The sequence below is a fragment of the Alligator mississippiensis genome, chromosome 1 (genome assembly GCF_030867095.1).
Source record: "Alligator mississippiensis isolate rAllMis1 chromosome 1, rAllMis1, whole genome shotgun sequence".
In the NCBI taxonomy this organism is placed as follows: domain Eukaryota; kingdom Metazoa; phylum Chordata; order Crocodylia; family Alligatoridae; genus Alligator; species Alligator mississippiensis.
The window spans coordinates 59,699,057-59,717,538 of NC_081824.1; the positions used below are offsets into that span (position 1 = coordinate 59,699,057).

The following is an 18,482-nucleotide window of genomic DNA, read 5'->3' on the forward strand; positions in this document are numbered from 1 at the left end:
GGAATTATATTTTCACTTGAGGTAAGGCACAAGTCAAAAAACCCAAGACTGAATCAATTCAGTCTTTGCAGGCTAGTCTAAAATGCAAAGATTAAACTGAGAAACAACTGGACACACATTTACCTTTGATTCAGGAAATACAGTCACATGCCTGCAGTGGCATGGGCCAGAAGCCAGGGGGAGGGGTCGCTAGAGCAGGGCTCTCTGACACTTCCTCTTCCTGCTGCCCCAAGGACTCTGAGATTTCCAATCCAGCAGGACTCTTCAGAGTTGCTTATCATTTCATTTTCCTGCTGCCAGGTGCATGTGGGCTTTGTAGTCCACAGTCACAGCCAGCAGTAACTTTCAGTAAGTTTAGCAGGGCAGGGCAGGACAGCTCTGTACTTGGCGGAAAGGGAGGATAACCAGGGGAAGTAGGGTTTAAACCTCCTCCCTGGCCCCAGACCCCAGCCGGAGTTTGCCTGGGGGAGGAGGGGCAGTCCCTGCCTATCTCCCCCTCCCCCACACAACCATTTTCTGCTGGAGCAGACAGCACAACCCAGCTCAGGGCTGGAAAGCATGATGGGATGCTGGGGGACTCTGGTTTAACTTGGACCAGAAAGGGGTCTGGGGCAGAAGTTTCATAAACTGGCTTGACCCAAATCAGTAAAGTCTGATACTACATTCAACCAAGTTTATCGTAAACCAGTTTCAGCCATTTTGAAACTGGTTAATATGCACTGAACTGCTGTTATGTTACAGGTTTAATTCAGTTTCTCATGACTTAAACCAGTTTTGTGTCACTTCTGTCCCTAGCCATATAGATTTCTAATTTAAATAAATCCCAGACTTGTAGTGATTGAAATCATGTAATAGTGAAATATGAAAATGCAAAGATGCATCTTCACTTGTAAAAAGAAAGCAGTTTAAATCATATTAAAGAAACCCACCTGATTTGATAGTGATAGTCACAGTAGTAGTTTATTTACATATTTTGTTAAAATAATACAATCATATGAACAATAAAAATATACATAATATTATAATAGTGTAACTCTGGCTGTAGTGCTACCCACAGCCACGGCCCAGTTTTCGGGATCCTGGGGTGTCAATAAGTCAGCTCCCAACCCGACTACAGGCTGGGAGCCACCACTTAGTGGAGTGCTCTCATGTGGTTTTCTCCACACCGGATCACATACTGAATGACTATTTAGAAGAATTTATTATTTAGAATAACAACTAAGATATTAGCAGGTTCAACATCACATAGATATCAAAAAAAAAAAAAATAGTAGACTCAATAATAGTCTACACTAATAAATAAAAGAAAGTACTTATTATATAGAAGGGAAAAAAAGATTAATTAACTTCAACACTCAGGCAACTTATAACAGGCATATACACCTAATCAGCAGAAACTCCGCAGAATCACTGTGCCAGCAGCAAAGTAATCAACTGTGTAATGGCTACAGTTGAGCACCCATCGGAGCTGTGCTCGCTCTGACTCAGAAACGAAATTGCAATGCTGCCATCTGATCAGAAAGTGAAGTTGTCTGTCAGGACCTCAGGTGTAGCTGCTCCAGAGACTGGGGTTTCTTTCCTCTGCCCAGTCTTTTCTTAGTGCCTACAAACAATCACACCATCCCCAAACACTTTCCCAAAGCAGCTGCCCTGTGTTTGGCACCTGGAATCCCCCTTCTCTGCTGTACTTTATTGAGATTTCTGCTAGAACTCCCACAAAGCCACAATTTCTTTTTGCTTCCCTTAGCCCTCCCAGAGAATCTTCCCTAGCTACCCTTTTCCCTGACTCCCTGTCTGTGGGTCCCTTCACCCTGGGAACTTAAGGGGGCGGGGGCAGAGACGGTTTGCACAAACCCTGCTCTGTTAGCAAAGACTACCAAGTGATCCTGGGTACTCAGTAGCTTATAGCTCCTCTGCCCTCATAGTAGCTCTCCTACAAACAGTTCTTCTGGCAGCAGCCCTCTCAGAAGCAAACCTTCTGGCCACAGCCCTTAGCTACGGTCTCAGCCCCGCTTCTGGGCTTCCCACCCCAGAGTTCCAGCTGTCCAATCACGTGCATGTTCTTCAGCTTTTAGCTCCAAATTGGTTATCTCAGCTGCTACATCTGTGTGGACTCCCTGCTGCAGATCCTCTTCCCAACAGTGTGAATCCCTGATTGGAATTGCAAGCCCTGAAAAAACCATCCAGCACCTTTACAATAGTATTTGTATAGTTTGAGGTATAATTTTTGCAAGCAATAAGAATTTCCAATCTACCAGTTTACACAAAATTAAAACAAAACACGGTATATGCTAATACAAAAATAGATAAAATGAAGCAGTGTACAATAAAGTAAAATAAATTGGAGAATTCTGTTCAATTTTGGCCATTATTCTTTGTGCAAGTAACCTGTCTTATGCTCCTAAGGAGTATAGGACAGGCTGAGTATAGGACAGGCTCTGCGTTGTTAGAGAGAGACTAAATTGTTTTTTTCTTCAGTAGCCCAGTATTTAAAATTTTCCACTGATGGCAAAATCTATGTTCCACCTGTTTCTTCAAAAAATAAACAAGACTGCAAATAGTGATTTAAGGCATCTCACATTCTCCTGCAGGAACATATTTTGTCCAAATATGGGGTCTGACACCACTTGCTCATTACAATGCAGAGCTCATACAAGTGAATCACAGTCTAAGGTCTCTTGTTTTAGTTTTGAACCACAGATAGGTAGGTTTCTAGGCCAAAGGAGAGCTTTATTAATCTCAAAAAGGGGAAGTTCAAGAGTCTCACCTCCTGTGTATCTGTATGTATGCCAGCATCTTTAAATCATAAATTTACATCTCATTTTACATGTAAGGAAAATGTTGAGTCAGTGATTTCCAGTTCATTTCTCAGGCCATTTGTCTGGAGGAGAATATAGATGTTATTTAACCATCCAAACAAGGGTTTATTTGGAAAAGGAGGGACTTCTAAAACACACTTCTAAACACCAGGGTAGCTGGTAGGCATAAAAGATTTACTAATTATTCAGTAGTTTAGAATGTTTAATTGAGCTACGATGCTTACATTAATCAGCCCTGTTTCAGTGCTCATGAGCCAGATACCAGCCAGCAGGGCTTCTTAAGCAGGGAGCAGGGATGAGGTTTATTCCCCTCTCTCCAGCGTCCAGTGGAAGGGCCTTATTCTGCTGCTAGCCCAAAACAGGGAGTGAGCAGCAGTGGCAGTCAGGGTGGGCAGACCTTGCTGTGGTCCCCTGGGGGTAGAGAGGGGAACAACCTCCCTACCGATCCCCTCTTCCTCAGGGACCAGGTCGGCCAGCACCTGGCCACACCATGCAGCAGTGAAGGAGGAGCACCCAGCAGACCTGGCTCAGGTCCCTGCCAGTGGGACAGGGAGGGGGAAATTTCATAGATTTCATAAACATTATGTCTAGAAGGGACCTCATAATATTGGGTCCAGCCCCCCGCCTAAGGGGCAGGAAGTCTCCTAGGGTCAAAGAATCTCAGCAAGATAGGCATCCAAATGTTTCTTGAAAGTGTCCAGAGCTTGCACCACCTCTGGGGGAGTCTGTTCCAGGCTTTTGGGGCTCGGACAGTAAAGAAGTTTTTCCTTATGTCCAGTCTAAAATGGTCTTCCAGGAGTTTGTGACCACTGGAACTTGTCTTCCCCTGGGGCGCTCTGGTGAACAGATATTCCCCCTGACCCTGATGCACATCCCTTATGTAATTATAGGCTGCCACCAAGTCACCCCTGAGCCTCCACTTCTCCAGGCTGAAAACTCCCATGGCTTTCAGCCTCTCTTCATAAGGCATGATCTCTTGTCCTCTGATCATGCGTGTGGCTCTCCTCTGGACTCTTTGAAACTTCTCCACATCGTTTCTGAATTGTGGAGCCCAGAATTGGATGCAGTACTCCAGCTGCAGCCTCACCAGGGTCAAGTACAGTGGGAAGATGACTTCCTGGGTCTGCTTCTGACACCAGAGTCCAGATCATTTATAAAGACATTAAAGAGTACAGGTCCAACAATGGAGCCTTGGGGGACACCACTGGTCACTGTGTGCCATGTTGATTCAATTCTCTCAACTACCACTCTCTGGGTCCTACCTTGGAGCCGGTTCCCCAGGCATCAAACTGTAGGGTAATCAAGGCTGCAGTTCCCCAATTTCTCCATGAGGATATCATGGAACACCAGGTGAAAGGCTTTTTTAAAGTCTATATATATGATAGCAGCCTCTTCCCCTTTGTCCATGTGATGCATCACCTTGTCATAAAAGCAAATGAGATTGGTGAGGCAAGGCCTACCCACAACAAACTCATGCTGGCTATCCCTCAGAATGTTGCCTTCTGTTAGCCTGTTGATAATGGTTTCTTTGATAATTTTTTTCAAGATCTTTCCAGGGATTGAGGTCAAAGTGATTGGTCTGTAGTTTCCTGTGTCTTACTTCTTCCCCTTCTTGAAGATAGGCACCACATTGCACCTCTTCCAATCTTCGGGTACTTCACCCGAGCTCCATAAGTTCTCAAATATCCTTGCCCATGTCCACGTTATGATGTCTGCCAGTTCCTTTAGCACTCTTGGGTGCCATCTTTCTGGACCAGCTGATTTATGGGTGTCCAGCCTCTCAACGTGTTCCCTCACAATCTCTATGTCAGTGGTGGGAGTATATTCACCCTCTGCCTGGTCATCCTGCACATTGTCAGGCAGGGTGGTCCCTTTGGGCTGGTGAAAGACTGATGCAAAGTAATCATTAAGCAGATTGGCTTTTTCCTGTCTTCCATCCTTTATAAGCTTCTCTTTTTAGATGTAGAAGGTCCAAGGGGGTTGCTGAGCCCTTTTACTACCTTTCCTACGGGCTGGAATGGACTTCCCTTATGCTCCTTAGATCACTTCCTTAAGGAGCGATCACTCGTCGTGAACGCCCCTCCCTGTCAAAGCATGGCCAATCAGGGCCTTGACAACAAGTCATAGATTCATAGATTCATAGATGTTAGGGTCGGAAGGGACCTCAATAGATCATCAAGTCCGACCCCTTGCATAGGCAGGAAAGAGTGAGGGGTTCAGATGACCCCAGCCAGATGCCTATCTTCCCTCCTCTTGAAGACCTCCAGGGTAGGAGACAGCACTACCTCCTTTGGGAACCCATTCCAGATTTTGGCCACTCTAACTGTGAAGAAGTTCTTCCTAATGTCCAGTCTAAATCTGCTCTCTGCTAGCTTATGGCCGTTATTTCTTGTGACACCCAAGGGCGCCTTGGTGAGTAAAGCCTCACCAATTCCCTTCTGCACCCCCATGATGAATTTATAGGCAGCCACAAGGTCGCCTCTCAACCTTCTCTTGAGGAGGCTGAAGAGGTCCAGGTGCCCTAGTCTCTCCTCATAGGGCTTGGCCTGCAAGCCCTTAACCATACGAGTGTCCCTTCTCTGGACCCTCTTGAAGTGTGGTGCCCAAAACTGGATGCAGTATTCCAACTGCAGTGTGACCAGTGCCCAATAGAGGGAAAGTATCACCTCCTTGGTTCTGTTAGTCATGCATCTTCTGATGCATGATAAAGTGCAGTTAGCTTTGCTGATGACTTCATCACACTGATGACTCATGTTCATCTTGGAATCCACTAGGACTCCAAGATCCCTTTCCACTTCCGTGCTACCGAGCAGGTCATTTTTTAAGCAGTAGGTGTGCTGGACATTTTTCCTCCCTAGGTGCAGCACTTTTCATTTCTCCTTGTTAAATTGCATTCTATTGTTTTATGCCCATTTGTCCAACCTGTCCAGGTCTGCCTGTAGTTGTTCCCTGCCCTCCGATGTGTCCACTTCTCCCCACAGTTTTGTATCATCCGCAAACTTGGACAGAGTAAACTTCACTCCCTCATCCAAGTCACTGATGAAACCGTTGAAGAGTATCGGCCCAAAGACTGAGCCCTGCAGGACCCTACTGCCCACGCCCTTCCAGGTTGATACCGACCCATCCACCACCACCCTCTGGGTATGACCCTCTAGCCAATTTGTCACCCACTGGACTGTGTAATCATCCAAGTCACAGCCTCTTAATTTGTTCACCAGTATGGGGTGGGATACCGTATCAAAGGCCTTCCTGAAGTCTAAGTAAATGATGTCTACCCCTACTCCTGTGTCCAGATGTTTTGTAACCTGGTCATAAAAAGACACTAGATTAGTCGGGCATGATCTACCTGCTATGAACCCATGCTGGTTTTCCCTCAGCATAATTTTTTCCTGCTGGGCTCTCACATATATGAGCCTTAATAATCCTTTCAAAGACTTTGCCAAGGATGGAGGTGAGACTGACTGGCCTATAGTTGCCTGGATCCTCCTTCCTCCCCTTCTTGAAAATAGGGACCACATTGGCCCTTTTCCAGTCCTCCGGGACCTCTGACCCAGTGCTATTTGTTGAGGACGTGTATTGATCTTTGACATAGAGCACCACAGCCCCACTTTTCCTCCCTGTTCTATCTCTTCTGTACAGCCTATTGCCCTTGATATTTACCACCCAGTCATGGGTTGAATCCCACCATGTTTCAGTGAGCCCCACTATGTCCGGGTTTGTGTTAGCTAGCAGGACGGCAAGTTCCTCCTGCTTGTTCCCCATACTATGAGCATTAGTGTAGAGACATTTAAGGCCTCCTGTGGGTATATGCACCACCCCCCTGATCCTAGGGCTGTCTGGACCCCTGCCACTTACCTGGGTACTTCTCCTGAGTTTAAGAAAGTTAGCTTTATAGTCAAAGTGATCAGCTCATGGTCACTGTATTCCAGCTTCCCATCGATTCTTAGATCTCTGACTAGATCATCCCCAGGTCCAGCAGTGTCTTACCTCTTGTTGGCCCATCAACTTGATACAGGTAGAGCTCATCCATGCATGTGAGGAAGCTTTGTGACTGATCAGATTTCATAGATTTCATAGACATTAGGGCTAGAAGGGACCTTGGAAGATCATCGAGTCCAACCCCCTACCCCAGTGGCAGGAAGTCAGCAGAGATCATAGGATCCCATCAAGATAAACATCCAACTGTCTCTTGAAGATGTTCAAAGTAGGTGCTTGAACCACCTCTGGTGGCAGTCTATTCCAAACCTTGGGGGCTCGGACAGTAAAGAAGTTCTTCCTTATGTCCAGCCTGAAATGGTCATGGAGGAGTTTGTGACCATTCAATCTTGTCATCCCTTGGGGTGCTTTGGTGAACAGATGTTCCCCCAGATCCTAGTGAGCACCCCTGATAAACTTATAGGTGGCCACCAGATCACCCCTGAGCCTGTGTTTTTCCAGGCTGAAGAGTCCCATGGCTCTCAGCCTCTCACCATAAGGTCTGTTTTCCTGACCTCTGATCATGTGCATGGCTTGCCTCTGTACTCTCTCTAGCTTCCCTACATCCTTTTTTAATTGTGGAGCCCAAAACTGGATGCAGTACTCTAGCTGCAGCCTCACCAAGGCTGAGTACAACAGGAGAATGACATCCTGGGATTTGCTTGAGAAGCATCTATGAATGCAAGCCAGCATTTTGCTTGTTTTACTAGCTGCAGCATCACATTGATGTCTCATGTTCATCTTGTGGTCAATCATGACCCCCAAGTCCCTTTCATCCATAGTGCTAGCCAGCGTAGCCCTACCAAGTCTATAAGCATGCTGCAGGTTTTTCCTCCCAAGGTGGAGAACCTTACATTTTTCAGTGTTAAACACCATCAGGTTCTCATCCACCCATTTCCTGAGCCTGTCAAGGTCATCCTGGATCACTCTCCTGTCCTCAGGTGTGGACGCTTTACCCCAAAGTTTGGTGTTGTTGGCAAAGTTGGCCAGTCCATTTCTGATACCAATGTCCACATCATTAATGAAAATGTTGAATAGTATAGGTCCCAGGACAGCCCAAGTGTGTCCCAAGCTTAGTTTAAAGCCTGGGCTAGTTCAGCCAAGGCTAGTGCCTGGGCTGGCCACACCCCTTCAGCACAGCTTGCATCTGAGGACATAGTATTTGGCTGAGTGCTCTTCTCATGAGATGTCCAGGTAGTTAAAGTCTCCCATGACAGACATGCATGGAGAGCATGCAGCCTCAGCCAGTTCCCTAGCAAATTCATGGTCAAGCTCTTGTTCCTGATTTGGATGTCTGTAGTAGGCTCCTACCATTGTGTCCCCTTCACTATGTTTCCCTCATATTCTAACCCAGAGGGTCTCCAGTCCTCTTCCTTTGGTACCAATCTCTGCTTGTAAAGAAGTGTACTGCTTCTTCACATAGAGAGCTACACCCCTGTCCCTTTTTTCAGCACCATCTCTCCTGTACATGGTATAGCCATTTATACCCATGGTCCAGTCAAAGGAGGAGCCCCACCAGGTCTCTGTTATCCCTATAAGATCATAGTCATTGCTGTTTAGGAGAAGGACCAGTTCCTCCTGTTTATTCCCCAAGCTCCTGGCATTTGTGTACAGACAAGCAAGTGTGTTGTTGGAGGCCCTAGGCTTCCTTGCACTCCTGTAAAATCTCCATTCCTGGGCTAGGGTAGGAGTGGGTTCCCTTGAGCCTGTGGTTGATGCTTGGTGAGCTTGCACTGATGGTTGTCCGCCCTTCCCCTGGCAAGCTTAGTTTAAAGCCTGGGCTAGTTCAGCCAAGGCTGCTGCCCGGGCTGACCACACCCCTCCAGCACAGCTTCCTTGCAGCTGAGGACATGCTTTAGTGCCCCCCAGCTACTGGCCTGAGCAACCGCAGGCATGTGCCCACATTTCCTCAGTCCACAAGGAATGTCTGTATTGTTACAAATTGGTTCAACCTAGGCAGGTTAGACTAAAGTGCAAAGATTGAATTAATTCAGGCTCTGACTTTTTGAATGTCTGTCTTTGGCAGGGCACTGTTGGTGCCTGCCACTTTAAGGGCTGAGCCAAACAGCCAGCAGGTGCTTGATTATGGCTGCCATTTTAGAACTCTGGTTGCCTATATAACCAGAGTAGTTCACTGCTAGCAGTCCAGACAGAAACATCGCCTAGCTGAGCTGCAGCAGGAACAATCTTGAAGGTAAGGGCAGGAGCTTACAGGGATGGTTTGGAGGCTCCTGGTCGTGGCCATGACCTAAAACTGCACCCTGTTTGGGAAGGGTGGCCTGGTGGGGCTCCTGGTGGCATGGGAGTCCCCAGGAAATGCCAGGCCAGTTACTTCCCCGGTGAAAGGTGAGGAGGGGCACCTTAACCCCAGCCCCCATCTTCAGGTGGGTTTTGGAGGCAGCTGGGGAAGTAGTAGGGGCCAGGTATGCCCACGAGTAGGCACCTGAGCCTAGCAGGGATATAAGGTCCCAGAGACCCCAGAGTGGGTAGTATGGAGAACAGTGGGAGTCCCCACACAGAGTAGGACTGAAGTGTGAGTAGGCCTGAAGGACTATGCGTGTGAGGGGGCTCTGTAGGGCTGAAGTTGGAGTAGATCTGAAGGACATCCCAAGGGGCGTACTGAGTAGGGTCGAATGAGAACAAACTTGAAGGACGGCTCAAGGGCCAGCCCCATGAGAAGATGTGCCCAGTGAGAGGCTTGGAGCAGAATTAGCCCAGGGTTTGGCATAAGGACAGCCCACATAGAATAGGGGAACATGCAGGAACCAAAGGTTCTATGTGGCAAGGCCAGTATGGGAGTAACAAAGCCTGATGGCCCAAGAGGGGCCGCTCAAGAAGGAGCAGGGCAGTGGAGTGTGACCCATTAACAGGCAGTATGCCAGAGGCCCCTGTGAGAGAGGGGCAGAGTGGAAGAGGCCTCTTGTGAAAGGGGAGGTGGTTTGAATGTGTGTGTTTGTGGAGCCCAATTTTGGACTCAGTTCCTCCAGTCTCAGACTGGGAGTAATATTAATCTGGATGCCATCTGAGAGGCTTGGGTTGTGGTGCAGGGGAGGAACAGAGCTGCAGATAGCGCCTCATGGCATTGGGGCAATAATGGGCAGTCTCCCACATTATACCAACAGTTTATGAAAACAACAAAGACGTGGCAGGCACGACTAGGTAGATACACTGAAACAGGTGGGCGGGCCAGCAGGAGATCTGGTGTTGAGCTTGCCCCTTGCTACACTGTCCTTAGCCCCATAGGACAGTTCAGGTGATTTGTAGAGCTGGAGACAGAGTGTTAAAACCTTTCTAAAATATTCATTTCCTGAAGCATATATATGGCATTTACATAATACATGATGATATTGTGATGAACAATGGCTCTATTTGCTTGGGATAACCTTGCTCCTATCATTGCCTCTCTTCAGTAACATGATTAACCTTTCATTGTTCCAAAGGAAAAAAAAAAACTCTGCAATCTATATCACATCATCATGAAATCTCTACTTCTACTTATAATGGTACAAATAAGAGTGAGGTGGTATAAATATTCTGTTATCTATGTACTAAATGCAGCTTACCTATAAATGTTTTGATGCCATAAGTGGATTTTTTGAAATACCATTATAAATTCACATCTGAAAATATATCTAAGGTCTTTGGACATTAGGAGCATGTCCCTATGAATGGGAATGTGTGTTTCCCTGGAGAAAGACCATAGAGGTATAATGTGTATCACTGCTACAGAGAACACCTGTGTCACTCATGCTCTGGGCTCCTGGGGCCCTCTGGGAGCTGCAGCCATGCAGGTCCTGCAGCAAGGAGCTGGCCAACAGCAAGAGTGTGGCTTCAGCTGACCAGGCTCTAGTTTTGAGTGGCACACACTGCTGCCATGTGCACTGCCCTGCTTTTTTTAGGGGCAGGTTTTTTTGACCCTGGGATCTCCCCTGTGTGTCAGGCATGTAAGGTGTGTGGTGCTGCAGATGGGTCTGTGGTGCTGCATATTGTACATTCACGCTCGTCTGGACATGCCCTAGGATTCATCCTCAGTGATACATTGCTCTGAACAGCCAATAGACCTATATTACATATATTTCTCTGATATTTTTCTCTTCACTAAGATGAATTTTGGCATGCTTAGTATGTATTGCTGACTCATTTACTCTGCCTTTCATCCAGTTTTCACTTGTTTCCTGTTTCACATATTTTTACTATAACTAGATTCTCATTGAACAAAAGTTTCAAAGAATAATGTCACTCTTTAGTTATATACAGGGAATGTGCAGAAATATATTACATACTTTATATGTATATAAAGATTGAATCTATAAAATTATAAACCCAATATTGGACACAGCCAGGAAACATTAATCAGTCACAGTTTTTGACTAAATATAAATTAGTAATCACTTATGTAAACTGAGCAAAACTGATGTAATATTTAGAGGCTAGTAAACTAGTTTTGTAGTTTGTAGATATGTAAAAGAAAATCAGTATGTCCTGAAGATTTAGGGTTGTTTTCCTTTAAATTACACCATGCATTTAATTATATACTTTCTACAAAATGCATGCAGAATTGACAAAAATACTCATATTAACAATCTCAGTAGCTTCACAATTCTATATATAGTGCATTTGAAAATTGCCTATTACTCTTATGTGATAGTGCTAAAGAAGTTACTGTCAAAAGGTGTATAGATTTGTCTTAATCTAGAGTGTTACCAAAATGAAAAAGTCAGAGGTTAACCAAAAAGGCATTTTTTATTTCATTAAAGAACTAGTATCTATTTAAATATCCAAGCTCACATTGTATAATTTGTCCAAATAAATTTAAAGCGTAGAATTCATGCCCTGCTTTGGAAAAAAAATGGTTTTATTCTTTCTTGTTAGTAGTGCTAAATTACTAATATTGTAGAAATAGCATTTCATATCTCAGTGCTCCAGTAAAATGGAATCCACTCCCAAACACTGCTCCCATAGGGCAAATTTAAAAATAGAATATCATTTTGATGTCCTGTTATTGTAAAGAAATCTATATTATCTAGACTTTTCTGTGATAAATGGTAAAGCCTTTTGTATTAATATGTGCTCCTATGTACATTTGGACTTATCATTACTGAGTATAGGGGAAACGGGAGCATAAAGGCATGAACAAAATTGTGTCAGGGTCACCAGAAAAATTGCAGCCATCATCTGATGATTCCTTTGGGCCTGAGGGGTCACAGGCAGCCTGGATTATAGATATCATGTAAACATCTGTGTACACTAGCACAGATATCCCTTGATAAGTACTGGATTCTGTCACAAAAGGTGACAATAAAATATTTTCTCTGTAATGACAGATATGGAGATGGTATGAGAAATAGAAAACCTATAACAAAATACTATTTTAAGAGAACAAGTCTACTTTAAAGTGAGATTATTATCAACTTAATCTAAAACATATCAATGGAAGAGCAATGATTGTCTTTAATTGGCTTAGATCAGGTTCCTAAACTACAGGATGTTAACATTTAGCTGTTAAAATACATTTGGATGTGTAGAAAAAAGAAAAAAGAGGGGGCACTGCTGAGAGAGGCAAGGCAGGTAGGAGAGAGGAAAATAAAACAGTTAACCCAATGAGGGATACAGGGTTTATAATAGGTAATCCAAGTAACAGGCTTAGAATTCCACAATTTCCTGTTCAATTTAGTTTTAAATTTTTGTTGTCTAGGAACCGCTACCCTGAGATAAGCAATGAAACGTCCAGGAAGGTTAAAGTGTTCTGCCATGGGCATATCTGTCTCTCTAATATTGATGTCAAATCAGTGTTCATTCATTCTTACACGTAGGGATTGATTGTCTGTCCAATGTAGGTATTGTAGAACAGAGGATACTGTCAGGTACTGTAAGCAGGTTATGGCATACATGGTGACATTGGTAAAGGTGCAGGGAAATGAACATCGGCTATTACAATCCATATTATTTGGTCCAGTGATGATTCAGCCTGTACTGATGAGGGGATATGCCTGGCAACTCAATCCAGCCCAAGGCCTGGTGCCTTGGTGAGAATAAGAGTTACATTGTCTGTTCCTGGAGAGATGCTGTTCATGGTTGGGGAGCTGCCTGAAAGCAAACCATTTTGTCCCCTGTGGCTGGCTTGAGATAGTCACCATTTTCCAGGAGGGATTGGAGGTTACTTATGATATGTCTGAGGTGTTCAGGATGGCAGCTGTAGGTGACAAAGAAATGCTGTCTACATTGCACAATCCTTACTTGTAAGAATGAATGAACACTGATCTGACATCAATACCAGAAACAAGAACAAGAAATCATCCACAGACTGAACTGTGTTAAGTGTGGTCCAAACCAAGGTTATGGATTCTTATCCCATTACCTGGATTATCTTTTTATAAATCCCACATCCCTCAATAGGCTAACTTCTTTTTTCTCTCCTAACCACCTTGTCTCTCTCAGCAGCTTCCTCTCCTTTTTCCTTTCCCCTTGCCTGCCCTTTGTGTTCTAATCACTACTTCCTATTTATCAGCTCTACCTCCTTCAGTCCCTTCATAGTATCTGATGATGGGTCTGAAGTAAACCCTCTGCTTATGAAAGCTGATTCTATGCATCTCTGATTTAGTTAGTCTATAAGGTGCAAATCCACCCTGCCTTCTGCCTGACTTCACACTAACAGGACTATTGAATATGCAGCCACTCATACATGTACTAAAATTAAAATGATTTTTCAATAATTATAAATAGCCTTCCTCTGCATATACACAAGAATATCTGCCTCATAGACTTTCCCAATGCCTTCATCCATCTTCACGTTCTTATAGTTAGCAATCAGAAAAAAAGGCCGAGGCAAGCAGTTTGAAAGAAAGATGCTCTGTCCCTTGTAAAACAAGAGTACTTGGTCTACCTTTAGATAAATGAATGTAGTGCATTTAAAGATTGCCTGAAGGTTTGAGTTATCAATCTTTCTTTTTAATCAGTGAATCATCGCAAGAAATAGCACTTCTGTTACTATGGTTGCACTCTAATCTTTGCTGTGTTTCGTACAGTTGGTAATATGAGTGACTATATTTACCAGTCTAAAACAAACTTATTTTCTAACCTAATCCTTATGCACTGATGCTGCTTGAAAACTTCCACAAGGTATTCATTTTAATTTGATGAAATTATAACTGCCTGTTGATACTAACTTTAATCTTTTGCTTTTAATCATTATTTTTCAGAAATTTTACTGTTGTTAATTCCAAAATCATCGTTGTCACTATAAGGCCTGAACCTAAAACTACTGACTCCTTTCTAGAGATAGAGTTGGCACACCTGTCTAATGTAAGTACTTATGCTGTGAATAATTATCTTTAATTGTATTCACCTTATCTTAGCTTTTTAAAAGTATTGCTAGTAACAAGAGCAATGTATCTAGTAAAAATAAAGCACAGAGAAGTAATTCCTATACTAAATAGAATGTTTGCATGATATATGTATACAGCACAGTCCTGGCCTTTGTTTCTGGCATTTTTGAAATTTTCATTTAAATACCAACTGCTTTGATGGATACAATGTAAAATGTGGTATTTATTCATTGGTTTCTCTTTTGTTACCAGATAAGGTCATAGCACAACTCATACCTCAAGACCTTTCTCCCTCTTTCTTTCTATTATGTGATATATCAAAAGCTAATTCATATGTTACCTTCACTAGCAGAATATGAAAATTCAGCCTTCTTCTAGTTTAGTTTGCAACTTCTATAAATTCAAAAGGTCCTTCATGCAGTTATTTTTCTTCTTTTTTTCATCTTCCGTTCAAAGTATTTTTAAACCAAAAAAAAAGCAATGTTATACTTAGTATTAAAGGGCACACAGCATTGTAAATATCTACAGTAAAACATCATGGGCAGCATGAAATGGAGTTACTGATCTCATTTAGTTCCCAGTAATCAGGTATCAAGGCTATCACAATTGTCACTAAGGGACAGATATTCAAAAAGCCTGAGCCTGAATCAATTCAATCTTTGCAGGTTAGTCTAATCTAGCTAGGCTGAACTGGTTTGTAAATGGACAGACATTCCCTCTGGACTGAGGAAATTCAGGTACATGCCTGCAGTGGCTCAGGCTAGAAGCCAGGGGGTACTAAAGCAGCCATCACTTCTCTTTGAGAGTGCTGTGCTATGCGGGGGGGAGAGGGGGGTGACAAGGCCCCAGCAGGACACTCTGATTAGGGAGGAGTGTAAACCCTCACCCTGCCTGCACCATCCCCAGCTTTTCCCCTGCCTGCACCATCCCCAGCTTTTCTCCACTGGCTGCTGAAGGGGCAGGAGTGCTGCCAGCCCCCACCCCCCTGCTAGCACTCTGAGGCAAGAGCAGGTGTGCAGTGCATGTGTCTGTGGATGATATGAAGCTTTTCAATCTCCCTATCCCTGCTTCTTTATACTGTTTGCAGCAAGCTGACAGACAAGCAGGTCAGCAGAGAGTTGATAACAGTGTTTATCACCTCATTAGCAAAACAATAGCCTCTCTTCATTAGTTCAAACTCTTCTTAAACAGCTTACCAGCTAACCTGTTGATTATCTCCAAAAAGCCCTAAGCAGTCACTGTTCTGTCTGCCTGTCCCAGTGAAACAGGAGACACACCCAGATACCTCTTGACATTAGCTAGCATACGACATGCCTAGGGTCCATGGGACTGGGGGCTGTGCTGTGGGAGATGGGAGTAGGGGATTCCTGCTTAAGCAGCAAGCAGTGAAGGGAGTAGGGTAGGGGGAAGCCAGGCAGACCCTGCTGTACCTGCAGTCTGTGCCAGAGCTGCAGCCAGGGAGCAGAGGGGAGGGGAGGGGCCAGCCCTGCTGTGGAGCAGAGAGCACCCCTCCCCCAGCCCAGAGAGCATGCCAGGATGCCGGGGAGTCTGATTTAACTTAAACCAGCTAGGGGTCTGGGACAGACATTGAATAAACTGGTTTGAGACAAATCTGTTAAGTTTGATACTACATTCAACCAGGTTTATCTCAAACTGGTTTCAACCATTTTAAAACTGGTTTATGTATACTGAACATCTGTTCTGTTACAGGTTTAAACCAGTTTCTGATCACTTCAATCCGTTTATGTGTAACTTCTGTCCCTAACCTCAATGTAAATTTTATCATAAAAGTCAGGAATGGAACAAGGATGGAACCTGAGTTAACTTCTGATTTTTAAAGATAATCTGTTTAAGATAGTGTTGATGCATACCAGTGAGGCAGCATATAAAACCTGTTTATTCTTGTAGCCAGTGTTTTAGTTCCAGCATGGGTTAATGGAAAAATAGATATCTGGTAGTGCTAGGACCAGAAATTTTCTAAAAATAATTTGGAATTTTTTGTGATGTGGACCAAAAAGGGACATGAAGTTAGAGCCCAAGACTTCATATCTATTTATTAGAATTTATTTTGCAAGATATGTTTGCTTTACAGTATTTAGATATGTCAGATTGCCCTGTTCTTCAGATAAGCTAATGATGCATCAAGATATTGGATTTTTTTAAAAGTAATTTAATATTCATTTTGGAGTTACTTTCATAGATCATTATTGATGTTACTTTCATGGATCATGAACACTACAATATTGTTTTATTGTTTTTTAACTTAAATTGTTATGAATGGTCAATCACAAGACCATAAGGCATATGAGTGGAGGGAAATTAGAAGATTGTATTGACTTTGATCATTACTGTTAGATAAGAAGCAAGAAATAATCACAGTTATATCAGTAAGCTTTGTATCAGTGTTGAAATCAATTGATAACCCAGCACAACCAATAAAATACAGCACAACACAAACAAAGGTAGGCTAAGGGAAGGTTAATTCAATATCTCTGCAAGACTTTAAAAAATGGCCTCTTTCTTCAGATTGTTTATTCTCTTATTCTTTGTAGTACTTACAAACCCAGTTTTTGCACATTTGCCAGCACTTTTTAAAAAGTTCATTAGCTTTATTTCAGTAACGGAAATGCAGGACATTGATTGTCATCTGGCTACGTTCATCTTTCTGTAACAGGATATTAACATCTACTGTATTAGAACAGGGCTAGGAAATGCTGAGCTAGCAAGATGACAATACTTTTGCCAATAGATGCTAAAACTAGCACTGTTTTTTGGCCCATTTTTCACACATTTTGTTCCAAACATCTGAAAGTTGTATCCAGTTTAAGGCCCTATTCCAGAAATTCAGTCTATGTACAAAAAGCCCTTTGCTGAGGTCAGTGAGCTGGATCCTAATCAACCTCAAAGATTTTGAGTTACTTTGTTTTTTAAATAATACCTTTTTTAAGGTAAAACACATAGACGCTCCTGGCAACAGAGTCTGGCTCTGTCCTGCCAGGTGAAAATCCTCCTCACTCAGACACAAATGATACTATGACATGCCCTGGCTCTAGTTGGAGCCTGGATGTACCTTTGAGACATTTCCAGGCTACTTCCACACATTGGGTGCCCTTTTCTCCTAAACCCCTCTCTGCTGTCTACTGTTTGACCACTGAGAACTAGCTGAGGTGTACCAGAGGTCAATTTATTGGCCTGTGGTGTCTCAGCTCTACCTGTCTTGCTCAGGCCTGCCCAGCACTTAGCAGAGGGGAATTGCCATCTAGATGGATCATACCCTTGTCTGATTATGTGTCAGAAAAGATGGATCCCTCTTTCTATAGAATAGGCAAGCCTATATGGTCAGATACTCTTGAATCACAAATATAACTGACTGCAAGTGGTTTGTAAAAAGGTAACAAACAGGGCTTATTATAAAGAAAAAACAAGAACAAGTATAAGAAAACAGTGACCATATGTTGAGATGCAGATAGAAATATGAGCAAACAAGCAAGAGAAAATATCATAACAATAACCAATAACCTCTTCTTCCTCTGTCTCCAAAGGTGCAGTCCCTAGTCAGCTTCAACAGGTTAAAAAGGAGACCCTAACTATGATCTTTCTGTTGGGGCCTCCTGCAAGTTCTCCTGTGAGCTTGTTTTTCCCCTCATGCTTTTCTCAGGCTAAGGAACACTAGACTCCACTGTATCTGGAAAGCCACGCTCTCAAAGCATGTTTAAGTACAGTTTCCTATTTGGCTATTTACATATGTCATCTCTTCAATTTTATGGGGCTTACACTATGCCAATAACTTTTTGCCTCCCAGTGGTGCACTTTTTCCAAGTTACAAGCTTTTCCTTTTTCCTATTGGCTAGGGACAGACATTCAAAAAGACTGAGCCTGAATTGATCCAATCTTTGCAAGTTAGCCTAACCTGCCTAAGTTAGACTGGTTTGCAAGTACACAGACATTCCCTCTGGACTGAGGAAATGCACAGGCACAGGCCTGCAGTGGCTCAGGCTACAAGCCAGGGGTTACTAGAGCAGCCTTCCCTTCCCTCCCATAGTGCCAAGCTGAGGGAGGGTGTGGCCAGGCTCAGGCAGGATGCTCTAATTAGGGAAGAGTTTGAACCTTCACCCTGCCTGTATAGTCCCAGGCTTTTCCCTGCTCGCTACTCAAGGGGCAGGAATGTTGTCATCCCCTAGCCCCTGGCACTCTGAGGCAAGGGGGGCGGTGGAGTAGTGCATGCATCTGTTGATGATACTGAGATTTTCAATCTCCCTCTCCCTGATACTTCATACTGTCTGCAGCAAACCTGAGAGGTGAGGGAGGCAACAGGGAACTGATAACACAGTGTTTAGCAGCCAATCAAGAAAACAAAAGCCTT

General features: G+C 43.7%; 1 protein-coding gene across 4 annotated transcripts in view; it reads left to right on the top strand.

The window, feature by feature from the left end:
- The window catches only part of ADGRB3 (adhesion G protein-coupled receptor B3), a 733,084-nt gene that overhangs the window by 431,803 nt on the left and 282,799 nt on the right, over positions 1 to 18,482 (top strand). For all 4 annotated transcript variants that reach the window (XM_059730831.1, XM_059730825.1, XM_059730832.1 and 1 more), the window contains one exon: positions 13,994 to 14,096. In XM_059730831.1, coding sequence (XP_059586814.1) covers positions 13,994 to 14,096 — 103 coding nt within the window. The remainder of the gene's footprint in view (positions 1 to 13,993; positions 14,097 to 18,482) is intronic.